Source organism: Pistacia vera, unplaced genomic scaffold (assembly GCF_008641045.1).
Source record: "Pistacia vera cultivar Batoury unplaced genomic scaffold, PisVer_v2 Contig348, whole genome shotgun sequence".
In the NCBI taxonomy this organism is placed as follows: domain Eukaryota; kingdom Viridiplantae; phylum Streptophyta; class Magnoliopsida; order Sapindales; family Anacardiaceae; genus Pistacia; species Pistacia vera.
The window spans coordinates 270,445-286,148 of NW_022196166.1; the positions used below are offsets into that span (position 1 = coordinate 270,445).

Genomic DNA, 15,704 nt, shown 5'->3' on the forward strand with positions numbered 1-15,704 from the left:
ATGTATTAATATAGGATTAAATAATTGCATGGTCACACAGAGGAGACAAAAGTGTAGATTTATTCGCAATAAGAGTTGCATTTGAATGTTAACGACAGTGCCTAAGATTCTGTATGAGATTTTACATACCAATGTTTAATTTTAATGTTACTTAAACTAATTGATCAATCTTTTTAGATTTTTCTAGATGATAAAACATTATTTTAATTATATATGTTTAATCCAATTGATGAATATGATCACCATTTTTTTATTGCGAATAAATCAATGGAATAGTAGTTAATCCAATAACTTAGCAAAAATTGAAAAAAAAAAAATTCTTATTTTAAATTCCAACTAGCAAAAAATCCGAAAAATATTTAGTATATGTTTAAGACACATCAAGGATTAAACCACATTTTTATTGAGTCATACTACCCTTATAATCCAATTTTATAACTTTGACGTGACAATTCGTAATTAGTCAGCTCGCAAATGGAGACCCATTTGCGAGCTGATCAATTGTGAGCTGTTACGTTAGGATTATAAGAAAAAGTTTGTAAAATTGGGTTATGAGCCAATCTTTATCCATTTTTTTTTTTCTCATGATCATTCCATAAATATAGGATGTAAGATATGGAGGTGATTCAAGGGTGGAGATTGAGACTAACATTGCCAGTACAATGAATACTTATGTTACTCAATTTCTAACTCTAAAAATAAAAAAAAAAATCTTGCATATAAGATGAAATGCAAGGAACCAGTGAGGGAGTAAATGTCGCATCTTTTCATTGGTGGGTTGCAATGCAATATGTTTAAGAAAAAAAAAAAAAAAATTCTCTCCTTTAAATTTAGGATTATAATTTTAAAATTTATAAAATCAATAATAATGGATTATTCATAAATAAAGAAGTGTTTAATACAAATAGACATCAGGAAAGATTTGATCTCTTTCACAATATTCCGGTCTCAATCGGGAAAACAATAAACGCCAACAAGAAATTAAAATACCTAGCTTTACTAGGACTTGTTTAACCTAATTCTATAAATACCCACCACTTACTCTTCAAAATTAAAATACCATTCAAATCACTCTCTTGATTTCTTTCTCGCTCTTCCAATCAAATCAAACATCAAGAATGGCTTGCAGTCTTCAAGAAGAGCTTAAAATTTTTCACAATATTGATCGCATAGCATATGCTCGTTTAGTGTCAGACTTGCGTTTGTCTCCTAAAATCGGCTCCAAAATTGTGGCCTTCTGGAATTGGCTTGAACGTATTGGTTACGTTAACTTTGTCAAAAATTCACTAGACTTGCCTCTTCCGTTATTTCTTGAATTATCACAGGAGTCTGAGGCATGCCTGGATTGTTTAAAGAGAGCATCTTTTGCGATTGATGATGAGAAATTGCTTCCACAAATTTGTAGTCTTGCTGGGAAGACTCTCTCTTTTGGAGTCGTGTACGAATACAAAGTGCATGCAAAAAGACACATGAAGGTGTTTAAGTGGAATGTATGCAAGATGATTTTTGATGACATAACCCCAAGAACAAGAAGTTCGGGTAATGGGGTTAATGGGGCAATCCCGAATGGTGAAATTGTTCGAGTGCAAGATAATAATGGGTCAAATTATTTGCCCCAGATGGTGTTTGATCAATTATGTGAAGATAATGGAAATCATTCACACTCGGTGGTTGATGAAAGCCAACCTAGGCAAGATCAGCAAGCTAATAATGGCAGTCACAATTTTGATAATAAGACTCTGTTTGTAACTTTTTCTAAGGGTCATCCCATTACACATCAAGAACTTGAACAGTTTTTCACCAGGTAATTTCCATGTCTCAATGCTTAATTATGTAGTGATGTGGGTTATGTTATTATGATTATTAACAGTGGGAGTTTGATTTAATGCAGGAGATATGGAGGAGACTGTATCGAGAATATATATATGAGTGAATTGTTTGCTCGCGTGGTGGTAACTTCACCACAATATATTAAAAGGATTCTTGGAGAGACAGAGATAGTGCAGTCCAATATCCATGGAAAAGATGTAAGAATAAGACGTTTTATCCCTAGAGGCCCACCACCACCAGCAATCTAAGGGCTGGTTTTACTTCAAATTACAGAACACGTACGCAATTGGGCTACAGCATATTTTTATTCGGTCATCAGTTTTTACTTTAGCTTGCAATTGTTAGCTATACCACACCGCTTGTAAAAGCCTCAGTTTACATATATATATATATATATATATATATAACAGAAATAATCATCGATTTTCAGTTTTATTTTTTATTTTTTATGGCTGGGGTGTCCAAGATAGTATGCAGTCTTTATTATCAATGAAATTGTCACACTTCCGCCAAACTGAAAAATAAATAAATTATATATATATAAGGAATCCTAATACGCCAACATCTCAATATTCTGATGATGTAAAAGTTCTTTGACCAGGTTTAGTCATAACGTAAAGTTATTATACAATTTAATAATCATATTTTTTAAAACATATGAAATTTATATGTAAAATATTTCATATCATAAATGACATAGGTAGTTATACGATCCGAATCGAGACTAAGAAGAATGGTTGGGATAAATCTATCTCGTTCGTACTTTAGATACCCTTATAATCATCAAAGACTGTTGGCGTTGAGAATAAAGAAATTGTTGGAGTTTTTATTTATTTTATCTAGTACTAGTACTAACATGCGTGATGTTAAGAAAAAGTCTTTTGTAGGCTAGAGATATTTTGTAAAAACATCATCTCCACTCCGTTCATAATGAGAATATTTCAATCTTTTTTTATTATTCCATATATCATTTTCACTGTATACATCAGGGAGGAATCATATGAGATGAAAATCTTAAGTATGTTTTCAGAATTGAGAATTCTTTAAATTGAATGACGACTGTAATAGATGTTAGCTCAATCAGAAGGAAATTATCTAGAAGTTTTACAAAATTATTATGATTATAAAGCTATGCAGCTAGAAATTGATCCCCATGATCGAAACTATATACTCTTTAACATAGGCCTTATCCACACAAGTAACCAATAACATATAAAAGCTTTAGAATATTCTTTTTGTGCATATATATGGTATCACTTTTATCTAAAAGATCGAATCCTATCAAATAAAATTGTGATACTTATAATATGTGCTATTAAATAGATTGTAAATATAGTATTAATGGATAGACTCTGGACATACAGTGATAAGGAGGAGTTGCGCGAATTGTTGCCATGGATATCCCCATTAGTGGAAGAATTCATCCAAATTACTTCAAGTCAACATATATATTAACTTTAAAAAGCTATTGAAATCAGAATGACCTCAGTCTCCTCTTCCGCACTTATGTGTTCTGGAGTTAAATAATGGTGGGGTGGTTAAAGCTTTGGCATTACCTAGCCTTTTACCAAGTGGAAAAAAGTTAATCATATTTTTCAAAATGGAGAAAATCTGGATCGACAATTTTTCCTATGCAAACAGATACTCATTATTTTATCCTTTTTACTGCCACAGTTACCTCAAAAATATATAATTTAATTAGTCTCAAATACTAAAAATATGTTTCGCCAAAGTAAGTTGAGTTCCCCCAGAACCCATCGATGCCAGAGCTATACCTGCATATAGTACCGCGAATTGAGATCTTGATGGGGTTTCGCGCACACTTGATCCCATTTCACAGGTTGAGGCCCAAGGGAATCAACTGATGCAGTTAAAGCTTAAAAAAACTATTCCCTGCAAAAGCAATTGGTGGATGAGAAACATATTTTCTTCTTTTAGGTGTTTGGAAGTTGGAAATGTTAATAGAATTTGAGGTGGGCCTGACTCCTCATCCAATAAGGTCTTGTTGAATGAGAGGATTACCCCCTCTTATAACCTAATAGGTTTGAGTGTGCCTAGTCGATATGAGACTCTAACACTCTCCCTCATGGTCAAGCCCATATATTGGGTCATGCCTGTTATTGGAGGTAGTTACTGGCTCTAACTCCTCACCCGCTGGTCAAGCGCTCAGCTCAACTGAACCTGAACTCTGATACCATGATAGAGTTTAAGGTGGGTCTGACTCCTCACCCAATAAGGCCTTGTTGAATGGGAGGATTACCCCCTCTTATAACCCCATAGGCTTGAGCGTGTCTAGTCAATGTGAGACTACAACAAATACAGTAAAATAATAGCCAAGTGGATGTGCTCGTTAGTAGTTACCAGCGAAGAGATAGAAGAAGATAAAGAGATGACAAAGAACGAGCCAAAGAAAGAGTCGGCGACGATGGCTCCAATGACACGAAATAGATTGATGCAACCATTAACCACATTTGAAATCTAAGCAGCGTCAATGACATTGATGTTGAATTCTTCAGTTGGATATACAATCAGGTTTGCTAACCATCCAACATAAACAGTTGGATATACAATCAGGTTTGTTAACCATCCATCATTAACAAGCGTCATGCCCGTGACTGCACCTAATTATAATTTATCAAATGCTGGAAAACACATTAATCCTAGTGAAAATTATCATATTCACAGAGTTGTGGTTGAGTGGGAAAGAGAGAGACACTCCTGCGATGAAGGAAAAAGTGATCCAAACTCCACGTTTGGTATATGGTATTTGTGCTTCCGTCACTAGAATGCGAGTCATCCATGTTCCCCAACTCTATGGCGAGCAACATTAATGAGAAGTTTGTAATTTATTGTTGATGCTTGATTTTGAAACCAATAACCTTTCACGTGCAAAGTGCTAAGAATATCTTAGAAGTTACACGTGATTGATTATGAGATTTGGTTAAAGGTTACGGTTACATGCAAAGACGTAATAGTAAATGAGACAATGAAATTTTTACAGTAATTCGGATACTTAAAACGATTCTTACATCCATTGTTTTATTTTATATGAGTATTCTTGTTGATTAGCCAAATTTACAAGAGATCGCAAACAGCGAACATAATTACAAGTGTTTGGTATTCAGAGAGAATATTAAGTTAGTCTCTTTCCCGTAGGTTGTCTTTAATATTTGCTTTGTTGAATTAAGAGAGTTTGATCATCTCGATTTTGTGAGGGAGAGTCCTCTATTTATGGTCGTTGAGTTCAAAATAATAATTACAAATCTGCAAGTGGATAGGTGTCATATAAGTCCTTCCTTTCGTCCCATTAATTGATTGATAACTTAAGAAATATTCTTAAATTATAGAGGGTTTGGATGGTTGGTGACAGCTATATTATTTCTGTCTTGGGGCGACGTGGTAGACTTTGGATGACGCAAAACCTTCATGAACTCTGATTGGTACTCACTGATGTAAACTTACGTTAGCCCTTATTTTTTAGGCATAACATTTATATATAGCCTTCATTGCATAATTTTTTTTTTTTTAATGAACGGGGTATCCGAGTCAGTTTACGCGCACCTTAACTAATTCTCGGAACCCTAGAACTACTAATCTGATAAAAGCTCTAGTGACTACCCCTATTAACATCCGATGAGAGACTCAGAGTCAAGACCTCTTGAGTAATTTACCTAAGAGTCTTTATCGAACCATTCAGTCACCCAGAGATAGTTGCCTTCATTACGTATTCCACATTACACTGTTGGCTAAAATTTGTGTGAGTGATTCGTGTGACATATGATGAATCAGATTGTTATAAAGTATGCGGGTGATTTGTGTGACATGTTTTATCAAATCAAATTCATATGATATACGTGAGGTGATTCCTGTGACATATACAATGTATTATGGTTGCAATCTGCATTGCATGTGATCTTATTACAGAATATGACCGACATGCCGTTCATTAAGGAAACACATAAACAGCAACTCGTCCGGGAGTGCTTTAGTTATTATCTGATGTATAATACAAGATTATTCGATTATGTATAAAAATGACTTTCTTGTTCCCTTTTTTTAATTTATACATATAGTTTACCGGATTTTGTTCCTCTCAGCGTGCTAAATCATAAGGTTCTGAATACATAAGCAGCTGGAAATTTAATTCAGTAAAAAAAAAAATTTAATTAATTCTTATTGATGATTTTACAACAGAGTTACACTGGATTTAATTAAATCTACTGTACATGAAGAAAAATTCAAATTACAAACAAAAAACTGAGAATACATAGTAGAAGAAATAAAAATGAAAAAACAAAGAAACCTCTGTAATATACTAAGGTAAACGGCAGCTAAGGGAGCTGTCAAGGGGACTGGCCTCATGAAATATAAAACAGCTGACCAGCCCTGGAACCACAAACGGTTTATCTCTACAAGCCAACATACTGTTGTTGGATATGGTTTTCACTTACTGGTTCTGATCTCTTGTTTAAAGTCATCTTTTGGCCAAACTAATTAAACGTATTAAAATCGAGCATAAAAGCTATTTTCTAAATCAGCATACCCTGGATTGAGTGCTAAGGCTTCCCCATAAACCAGATCCTTCATTTGCTCTTCTCCCAAGGATTGTTGCTCAAAATCGAAGGAAAAGGTTCGTCCGCTATGTCATGTAATCTTGCAAGATAAGGATGGGCTAATGCTTCTTCAACTGCACAAACACAAATTTGAATTAGAGTGAAATAAAGGATATGGAAAATCGCCAATGATAAATTGAACATTAATTCTAGTTTCAACGTATCTAATTGTAAGTCCAACGACACTTCACAGATGAAACCTTAGAAAGAGCCAACCCAATCTTCTGTCCATCTTTATCTCTTGATACAAGATAACTGATGTTGAAAATCTTAAAGGAAGTTTCTTATGGCTATCCACTAAACAATGACCCACGAAGTCTATCCTTCTGTCCATCTTTTAATCCTATATAGACATTGCAAAGTTTTGGAATTTACATCACAGTTATTATCATGCATCGGTTGTATAATATTGAATCAACTTCAGTTCAGTAGTTGAGTGAGTACAAGGCCAGAATATGAAGACTAGAAGCAAAACTAACAAGGGGTTTTACGAATTTCAATCTCCCTATCAGCTTCCAACTTCAAAACTTTGTGAAATAAAGTTGGCAACCTGAGAATCCTAAAAATCTCTTGTACTGGTTATAATACTATGTCATCAATGTGCACCAAGAATAAATAAAAATATACAAACAAGTAGGTTATATTATTCTAACTTTGAATTTTAAAAGACTTAACATAAAGACATTCCAAACTAGAAATCACTAAATCTGCTTGCTTAATGATTAAAAAACTAGCTCCAATTGCTTGAATTTCAAGTTACCTCTGTTAACAAGCGCATCTGATGCACATGATCTTTGCCTGAAAACGGAGGTTTTCTGTTCGTAAGCTCCATAAATATACAACCCACAGACTACACATCTATTGCGGCAGTGTAATCTGAAGAGTTCAGCAATAGCTCGGGAGCTCTGTACCATCTTGTGACAACATATTCTGTCATAAACTCATTCTCCGAAGTTGGCCGAGCAAGACCAAAATCACAAATTTTCAAATCACAATTTGCATTCAGCAAAAGATTGCTGGGCTTCAAATCGCGATGGATAACATTAGCTGAGTGTATATACTTAAGTCCTCGAAGAATCTGATACAAGAAGTACTGTAAAGTATAGATAAAAAGGAACTGTCAATCTCATAAATCAAACAATTGAGCAATTTGTAGGCTTCAAAAACTCAAAAGAAGAAAATAAAACCTGACAATGCTTCTGGGATAAAGCTTGATTGGAGAGAATTATTTGGTGAGGTTCAGTATCCATGAGTTCTGTTGCAATCAAGTTAGCTGGGTAGTTAATCCAATAACTTAGCAAAAACTGAAAAACAAAAATATCTTATTTTAAATGCCAAGTACAAAAAAATAAGAAAAATATTTAGTATATGTTTAAGACACATCAAGGATTGAATTATATTTATATTTCGGCTCATGATCATTCCATAAATATAGGATATAGGATACTGAGGTGATTCAAGGTTAGAGATTGAGACTAACATTGCCACTACAATGAATACTTGTGCTACACAATTTGTAACTTTAAAAAGGCAAAAAAATTGAAATACAACAAAACAAACCAATAAGAGAGTAAATTTATAAAATCAATAAATAGGAAAAAGATTGATTATATATTAAATAAATAATTTAAATAAACAAAGAAGTGTTTAATAGTAATACAAAGGCAAATACAAATCAGGAAAGATTTGATCTCTCACAGTATTCCAGTCTCAATCCGGAAAACAATGAAACACCAACAAGGACTCAAAATTCCTCGCTTTACTCAGACCTAATTCTATAAATACCCACCACTTACTCTTCAAAATTAAAATACTATTCAAATCACTCCCTAATTATCTCTATTCTCTTGATTTCTTTCCCACTCTTCTAATCAAATCAAACAGCAAGAATGGTTAGCAGTCTTCAAGAAGCGCTTAAAATTTTTCACAATATTGACCGTCTAGCGTATGCTCGTTTAGTGTTCGACCTGCGTTTGTCTCCTAAAATCAGCTCCAAAATTGTGGCCTTCTGGAATTGGCTTGAACGTGCTGGTTACGTTAACTTTGTCAACAATTTACTAGACTTGCCTCCTCCCTTACTTCTTGAATTATCACAGGAGTCTAAAGCGTGCCTGGATTGTTTGAAGAGAGTATCTTTTTCGGTTGCTGATGAGAAATTGCTTCCACAAATTTGTAGTCTTGCTGGGAAGACTCTTTCTTTTGGAGTTGTTTATGAATACAAAGTGCATGCAAAAAGACACATGAAGGAGTTTAAGTGGAATGTGTGCAAGAGGATTTTTGATGACATAACCCCAATAACAAGAAGTTCGGGTAATGGGGTTGTTAATGGGGCAATCCCGAATGGTGAAATTGTTCGAGTGCAAGATAATAATGCGTCAAATTATTTGCCCCAGATGGTGTCTGATCAATTATTGGAAGATAATGGAAATCATTCACACTCGGTGGTTAATGAAAGCCAACCTAGGCAAGATCAACAAGCTAATAATGGCAGTCACAATTTTGATAATAAGACTCTGTTTGTAACTTTTTCTAAGGGACATCCCATTACACATCAAGAACTTGAACAGTTTTTCACCAGGTAATTTCCATGTTTCAATGCTTTATTATGTAGTGATGTGGGTTATGTTATTATGATTATTAACAGTGGGAGTTTTGAGTTTGATTTAATGCAGGAGATATGGAGGAGACTGTATTGAGAATATATATATGAGTGAATTGTTTGCTCGCGTGGTGGTAACTTCACCACAATATATTAAAAGGATTCTTGGAGAGACAGAGATAGTGCAGTCCAATATCCATGGAAAAGATGTAAGAATAAGACGTTTTATCCCTAGAGGCCCACCACCGGCAGCAATCTAAGGGCAGGTTTTATTTCAAATTACAGAACACGTACGCAATTGGGCTACTACATATTGTTAGCTATACCACACTGCTTGTAAGAGCTTTAGTTTACAATATATATATATAATAGAAAAAAGATAATCTTTTTGCAACTGATCATATTACATGGATGGGAAACAAGTCTTCAAACTTGAGATGCTTCTTTGATTGAGCTTTGCCAAACTGAAAAAAACAGCTGTGAATTCTTGTTATTGTCAGATTTGTTAACACATTTTTCTGTTTCTTTACTTAACTAACATAATAGTAATGTGCTCTTTGGATTTTTGATCATTAATTTAATGTGATCAGATAATTTAATTGGAACTAGTGCTTCTCTTTTCGTCACAACTCACAACAATGGTTTTAGTTTTTAAATAATCGTATTTTAAAAAAAATATAAAAATTATGTGTAAAATATTTCATATCATAAATAACAATGTAAAAACCTTTTATACAATCCAGATCGGTACTAAGAAGAATGATTGGGATAAATCCATCTCGTTCATACTTTGGATATCTTTATAACCATCGAAGACTGTTGAAGTGATTAATTCTTGGAAATCAACAGGTATTGAGAACAAAGAAATTGTTGAAGTTTCTACTTAGTTTTATCTAGTACTAGTACCAACATGCGTGATGTTCAGAAAAGATACTTTCCAGGCTAGAGATATTTTGTAAAAACATCAGCCCCACTCAGTTCATAATGAGAATATTTCAATCTCTTTTTATTCTAAGTTTTATTTTCATTATGTACATTAGGAAGGAATCATGTGAGATGAAAATCTCATGTATGTTTTCGAAAAGGAAAATTCTTTAGATCGAATGATGGCGGTAACAAATGTCAACTCAATCCCAAGGAAATTATGCGGAAGCTTTAAAGAATTATTATGATTATTAAGCTATGCGACTAGAAATTGATCTCTATGATCGAAACGATATACTGTTTAACATAAGCCTAATCCACACAAGTAATGGACAACATATAAAAAGCTTTAGAATATTCTTTTTGACTCACCCATGCAAATTGATGTGTGTATATATAGTATCACTCTTATCTAAAATATCGAATCCTATTAAATAGAATTGTGATATTTATTATATGTGCGATTGAATAGATTTATATATGTAGTATTAATCGATAGACTCTGGACATATAGTGATAAAGAGGAGTCGAATTGTTGCTATGGATATCCCCATTAGTGGAAGAATTCAGCCAAATTACTTCAATTCAACCATATGTATTCACTTTAAAAAGCTATTGAAATCAGAATGACCTCAGTCTCCTCTTCCGCACTTGTGTGCATATTTTTATGGATAATAGGAGGGGTTTTGGAGTTATATAATGGTGGGGTGGTTAAATTTTTGGCATTACCTAGCCTTTAACCAAGTGGAATAAAGTAAATCATATTGTTCAAAATGGAGAAAATCTGGGTGGTTAATTTTTCCTGTGGAAAAGGATACTATTTTATCCTTTTAACTACCACACATGCCTCAAGTAAAACTTTACTTATATAGTGACTGAGGGTTAAAATCATAAAAACAAGAGCAATAACTTCACTTTACAAACTTACATTCGTTACAGCGAGCTTAACTTGATGAACTAGAATTCGTTATAGGCATTATGCATTTGAAACCTCAAGGGGTTGGTCTGATAGTCAAGAAGACTTGCTCTATTCTTTTGAGTTTTTGTGTTCAAACCTTGTGGTCACCTATTACAAAGTCCCACAATAATATTGTGACTTATCTGATCCTTTTGGTTTGCATGGTGTTCAATGTATCATGGAGATTAGTTGAAGTACGTGCAAGCTGGCCCAAACACCCGGTTACCAAAAAAAAAATATGCACTTGGAACAAGTTCTGTCAAAACCATTTTCCAACTTTGCAACAGCCACACACACACCTTTTCAGTGCCACCATTTTAAATGCCATGAGCCATGCGTCACATTTTTGTAGCGTTGTAACATTTTAACTTGGGTTCTTTCTTGCTTTTCTTCTTTTGATTAATGCCACCCTTTTTAAAAGAAAATAAACAAGTTTAGTGGATTAGTGCGATGACAATTGACAAGCACATCAATGGTTTGTTACTAGACAACGAAAATATTCTACATATACATGATGGTAACTTATCATAAAACGACCTTAATTAATNATCTAAGGATTCTAATAAAGTAAGAAAAGAAGTTGTATAGCATTAATGAACCTATTATGGAAGTGCCAAACTAGAGGCTACTCAAGAAGTAAGAGATACTTACCAAAAGTATCTAGATGATGTTGAGATTATTCAATGTGTAATAATGGGATCATTGACACTTGATCTACAAGAGCAACATGAGCATTTGGATGCTACTTCTATCATCACAAATCTCAAGGAACTCTTTTAGAATCATTCTAGATAGGAACGCTATGATGTGTCAAAGGAATTGTATATATGTCAAATGTCTGAGGGATCCCTAGTTTGCCCACATGTAATCAAGATGATTGGTTACATTCAAAGGCTTGAGATTTTGGGATTTGTCATGGATGTAGAACTTTCTATGGATATTGTTATGCAATCCTTGCTTGACTCTTTCTCCCAATTTATATTGAACTTCAATATGAATGCAATGGAGAAGACTCTCTCAGAGCTACTGAGATTGCTGAAGACAATGGAGAAGGACATGACAAAGTTCAAACTAGTGTTGTTAGTTGCTGCTGCACATGGGAAAGGAAAGGGTAAACAAGGCAGAGGAAAGGCCAAGGCCAATCCTAAGTTTAAGCGTAAAACCCAAGATGTCATTAAGCCTACTTGAGGCATGGGCAAAGATGGAAAGGTTGTTTGCTTCCATTGTGGCAAGCTTGGCCATTGGAGGAAACATCACAAGGCCTTCCTAGTAAGTAAGTAAGAAGAAGAAGAATTTTGCATCTTCTTCTGAATGTATGTATATGATTGAAATAAATCTTTCTCTTGTTACATCTTGGGTCATAGACACTGGATGTGGTTCTCATAATTGCAATTATGTGCAGGGATTGCGGCAAAGTAGATCACTCAATTAAGAAGAGGTGGACCTACAAGTTCGAAATGGAGCGCGAGTTACTGCATTAGCCATAGAAAATTAATATTTGTCTTTGCCTTCGGGTCTTATATTAGAACTCTCGAATTGTTATTATGTCCCTTCAATTTCAAAGAACATAATTTCTATGTCCGCTTTGGACAATGTTGGATATCAATTTTTGATAACTAATAGTTCATTGTCTCTTGGTTTGAATTGTATTCAATTTGGAACTGCTAGATTACATAATGCTCTATATATTCTAGATTTTAATAATAATGAAACATTCAATGTAAAACTCCTCCCTAGCCGGGTATTTCCTAAGTATCCCTTGGCCATTGAGAACCTAGAAAACGCACGCCTNACAGCCTTGAGAAATATGCTAATTGAACGGTCCTAAAAGCATCTCTAATGGTGATTTTTATTTTGCCTATTTGACTCCGGAATTCCCTACGCTTCAAACCTCCTCTCTGTCCTTTTCCTTTTCGTCACAAAGAACCCCTTCTGATTCACTTCTCTTCTTCTAGGATCGGATGCTCTAGAGGTCTCAACGAGCAAGAGGCATGGTACGAGAGTCAAATGCCACATGCACAAATGCGAAATGGCTAGTTGCCCATTCCTAAGCGAGGGCCTTCTCTATGCTCGGATGCTTCCTGCTTTCAGGATTTGAGGCTCTTAACTTAGGGTGCTAGCTTCCCCCACGATGTCAAACAGCTCCCTCTGTCAAACCAAGCCCTTCGTCGCTAACAGTGTATTCTCTTTCACTTGCAAAACCTATTCTTGCAGCTCCTTCTGGTTTTGGAAATGGGCAATCAGTCCTAGATTCAATAGCAGGGTAGGTATCTACCAGCAACAGTAATAGCCTATGCTCGTGTCTATCTTTACTATAATGTGCAGTTCAGTTCCGAAGTAGGGGATTCTTTTGCTTTATGTCTCTTCTTCTTTTGATTCATTTGTTGCTTTCAGTCCCGTGTCGATCTTTTCTTGAAGCTCTGCTTATTCTTTCTGATTGAAACCTATTCTTCCAAGCAAGCCCTTTTTTTTCTTCCTGAATAAAAGAAGGTGCAAACTATTCGGCGCAAACAAGCCCTTCTTTCACCCCCTTTCAGCCTATTGGACCTAGGAAGGGAAGCAAGAAAATAAGAAAGAAAAACATAAAGCAAGGGAATTAGGTAATCCTACTGCTACTAAGACTACTCTGTCTTAGGGCTAGGAGTTCAAGCGCGGCGTAACGGGGGCGTAACAGCTGGTGCTCTAATCTGAGCTGAGAGATAGGAACTGCACTTCTACTTGATTTTTTCTATGCTATTCCCCCCTCTCTCACCCAAGTCCTAGAAGTGAATGAGGAATGATTGAACTTCTGCTTCCGCAATGAGACGCTAAAGCCCTTAAATCAAGAGAAAGAAAAAGATTTTGTTAACAGTTAAAACTCCCTAACTTCTGGAGTGAATGAGTGCAACAAAGTTTCTTATCTTCCCTTAAGTAGTTAAAAAATGGCTTTCTCTTCGCTTGGCCATGTGGTATTGAGAAACTGCCCTCATTTCGTCTAAGCCGATCTGTGATCCCAAGTCTCCCTTCTGTATCAATAGAAGCAGCCCTTATCCTACTTGGAAAAGCCTTCTTTAGTTGTGGTTTCGACCTCTTCTAGAATGGAGGAAAACAAAAGAAAAAAGTATACACCTACTTTTTCTCTCAGCGAAAGGCTCAAATCCAAGCCATTCCAAGGTGTCAACCAACGCTACCGCAATGAGATCTTCTGGTGGGGTTAGGTACTAGCTTTAGTTAAGGAAAGCTGAATTAGTTCATTCCAGTCAATTCCTTCTTTTGAGCCGTAGTTTAGCTCGCTTGAGAGCTTTATCAAGCTAAGAATTTCATAATCAAGGAGAATGCCGCAATCCATTTCATAAGCAAGGAGCGAATCGATTGAAGTCTTTTCGTATTATGGTCTTAGTTAACCCAGCTCTTGTTGGAAGATTGTTTTAGAACCATTAAACCCAGAAAAAGCTGTGAACATGACTATTTGAAAGGGGAGCAGCAGTCATTCCCTTCCTTGGTCCAAAATAAGTATAGTAATAGAGAGCTGTTCGAAGGAAGACTTTGTTGATGCAGTGGATGCAGTTTAGTCGATCAAGGGTTGGTGCTCTTCGGAATGTGTAATTCATTCTGGACAGGCAAAGGCGGAAGGCATTATTCATGTAGTTGCTTTTGAATCGAGAGAAGGTTGGTGCAATTCATTCAATATAGGAAAATGGGTTTGTCTTTCTTCTGAAAAAAGCCCAGCTCGCTACAGTCCTATAACCAAGCAGTTAAAATAGGGTAAGAACTAAAAGCTGTCTGATCCAATGCAATCTCATTCACTACTTGTAAACCTCCGAAAAATGCGAAAGGAGCCCACATGCCCTATCTCCTTTCCCCCACCTCACAAGGATATTGATGAGAATAGAATCCTAATGAGGTGGGCCTCGCCCCAGAATGTGGAGCTACTCTTCTTTTTTGTCGATCGAGCTGGTTCCACGTTTAGAAAGGATGATGTACCCCTCTATGGCCTATAGCAAGCATTGATAGCCAGTCTGCTATATATGTTAGTGAGTATCCTTACCTTAATAGAGGGNAAAAGACCATTATACCCTTGGTTACCGTTTACGCCATTTAACCATATCAATCAACTTTATGACCATTCTACCCTCATTTCTCTTCAATGACATCACCCCTTACACTTTATAATGGCCACATCTCAAAATACATGTAAATTGACCATTTTACCCTTCCATTAAAGAAAAAGAAAATTACTTGAAAAGGTAAATTTCATACCTTAGGGCATCGGAATAATAACCCTGGGTTTACATTCAATCTTGAAAATAAGAAAGCCAAGAATGGTGGCTCTAATCAAACATATATTTGGCATTGTAGGTTGTAGCTTTATGGATCTATTCACGCAGCAGAATTTAAAATATTTAGATCCAAAACCTAACCCATGATCCTTATATTTTACACATGAAGATAATTATCAAGATGTAATAGAAACCATACCAGCATTTGGCGGCTCCTTCAAGGGATTTAGATTTGCTTCCACTCTAAGGTAGGAGTGTACAAACGGTATCCACACGAAGACGGGATGAATGCCATTGGTTGATTTTATTGGCTAGTAAAATCACGAACTTTAAGAAACAAAAATCTGCAGAATTCTCTCACAAAAGGCTACACATTTTGGGAGGGAAAGAAAGGGGTGGCTAGTTTTTTCTTTTAATTGAATGAATTATTTCATTTTAATTTCTAGCCAACCTTCCTACAAAAGATATTTTTTCTTAACATCGCGCGTGTTGGTATTGGTACTAAATAAAATGGAAACTCC

At 35.3% G+C, this 15,704-nt stretch overlaps 3 protein-coding genes and 1 pseudogene across 3 annotated transcripts; 3 read left to right on the top strand and 1 right to left on the bottom strand.

Moving 5' to 3' along the window:
* Positions 1-1,118: 1,118 nt before the first annotated feature.
* Positions 1,119-2,078, top strand: LOC116139185. Its single transcript, XM_031424843.1, has 2 exons — positions 1,119-1,804; positions 1,892-2,078. The coding sequence occupies exons 1-2, from the start codon at positions 1,119-1,121 to the stop codon at positions 2,076-2,078; spliced, it is 873 nt and encodes a 290-aa protein (XP_031280703.1).
* Positions 2,079-7,194: 5,116 nt separating this feature from the next.
* On the bottom strand, positions 7,195-7,693 carry LOC116139209 (annotated as a pseudogene).
* A 639-nt stretch (positions 7,694-8,332) lies between these two features.
* On the top strand, positions 8,333-9,302 carry LOC116139186. Its single transcript, XM_031424844.1, has 2 exons — positions 8,333-9,021; positions 9,116-9,302. Exons 1-2 carry the CDS (start codon positions 8,333-8,335, stop codon positions 9,300-9,302), a joined length of 876 nt encoding a protein of 291 aa, XP_031280704.1.
* A 2,456-nt stretch (positions 9,303-11,758) lies between these two features.
* LOC116139187 lies at positions 11,759-12,112 on the top strand. The gene has a single exon (XM_031424846.1). It carries the CDS (start codon positions 11,759-11,761, stop codon positions 12,110-12,112), a length of 354 nt encoding a protein of 117 aa, XP_031280706.1.
* Positions 12,113-15,704: the final 3,592 nt, after the last annotated feature.

Coding starts and splice junctions, on each gene's coding strand:
- LOC116139187 (XM_031424846.1), top strand. CDS start 11,759: ATGTCTGAGGGATCCCTAGTTTGCCCACATGTAATCAAGATGATTGGT.
- LOC116139186 (XM_031424844.1), top strand. CDS start 8,333: ATGGTTAGCAGTCTTCAAGAAGCGCTTAAAATTTTTCACAATATTGAC. Junction 9,022..9,115: donor CTTGAACAGTTTTTCACCAG/GTAATTTCCATG, acceptor GATTTAATGCAG/GAGATATGGAGGAGACTGTA.
- LOC116139185 (XM_031424843.1), top strand. CDS start 1,119: ATGGCTTGCAGTCTTCAAGAAGAGCTTAAAATTTTTCACAATATTGAT. Junction 1,805..1,891: donor CTTGAACAGTTTTTCACCAG/GTAATTTCCATG, acceptor GATTTAATGCAG/GAGATATGGAGGAGACTGTA.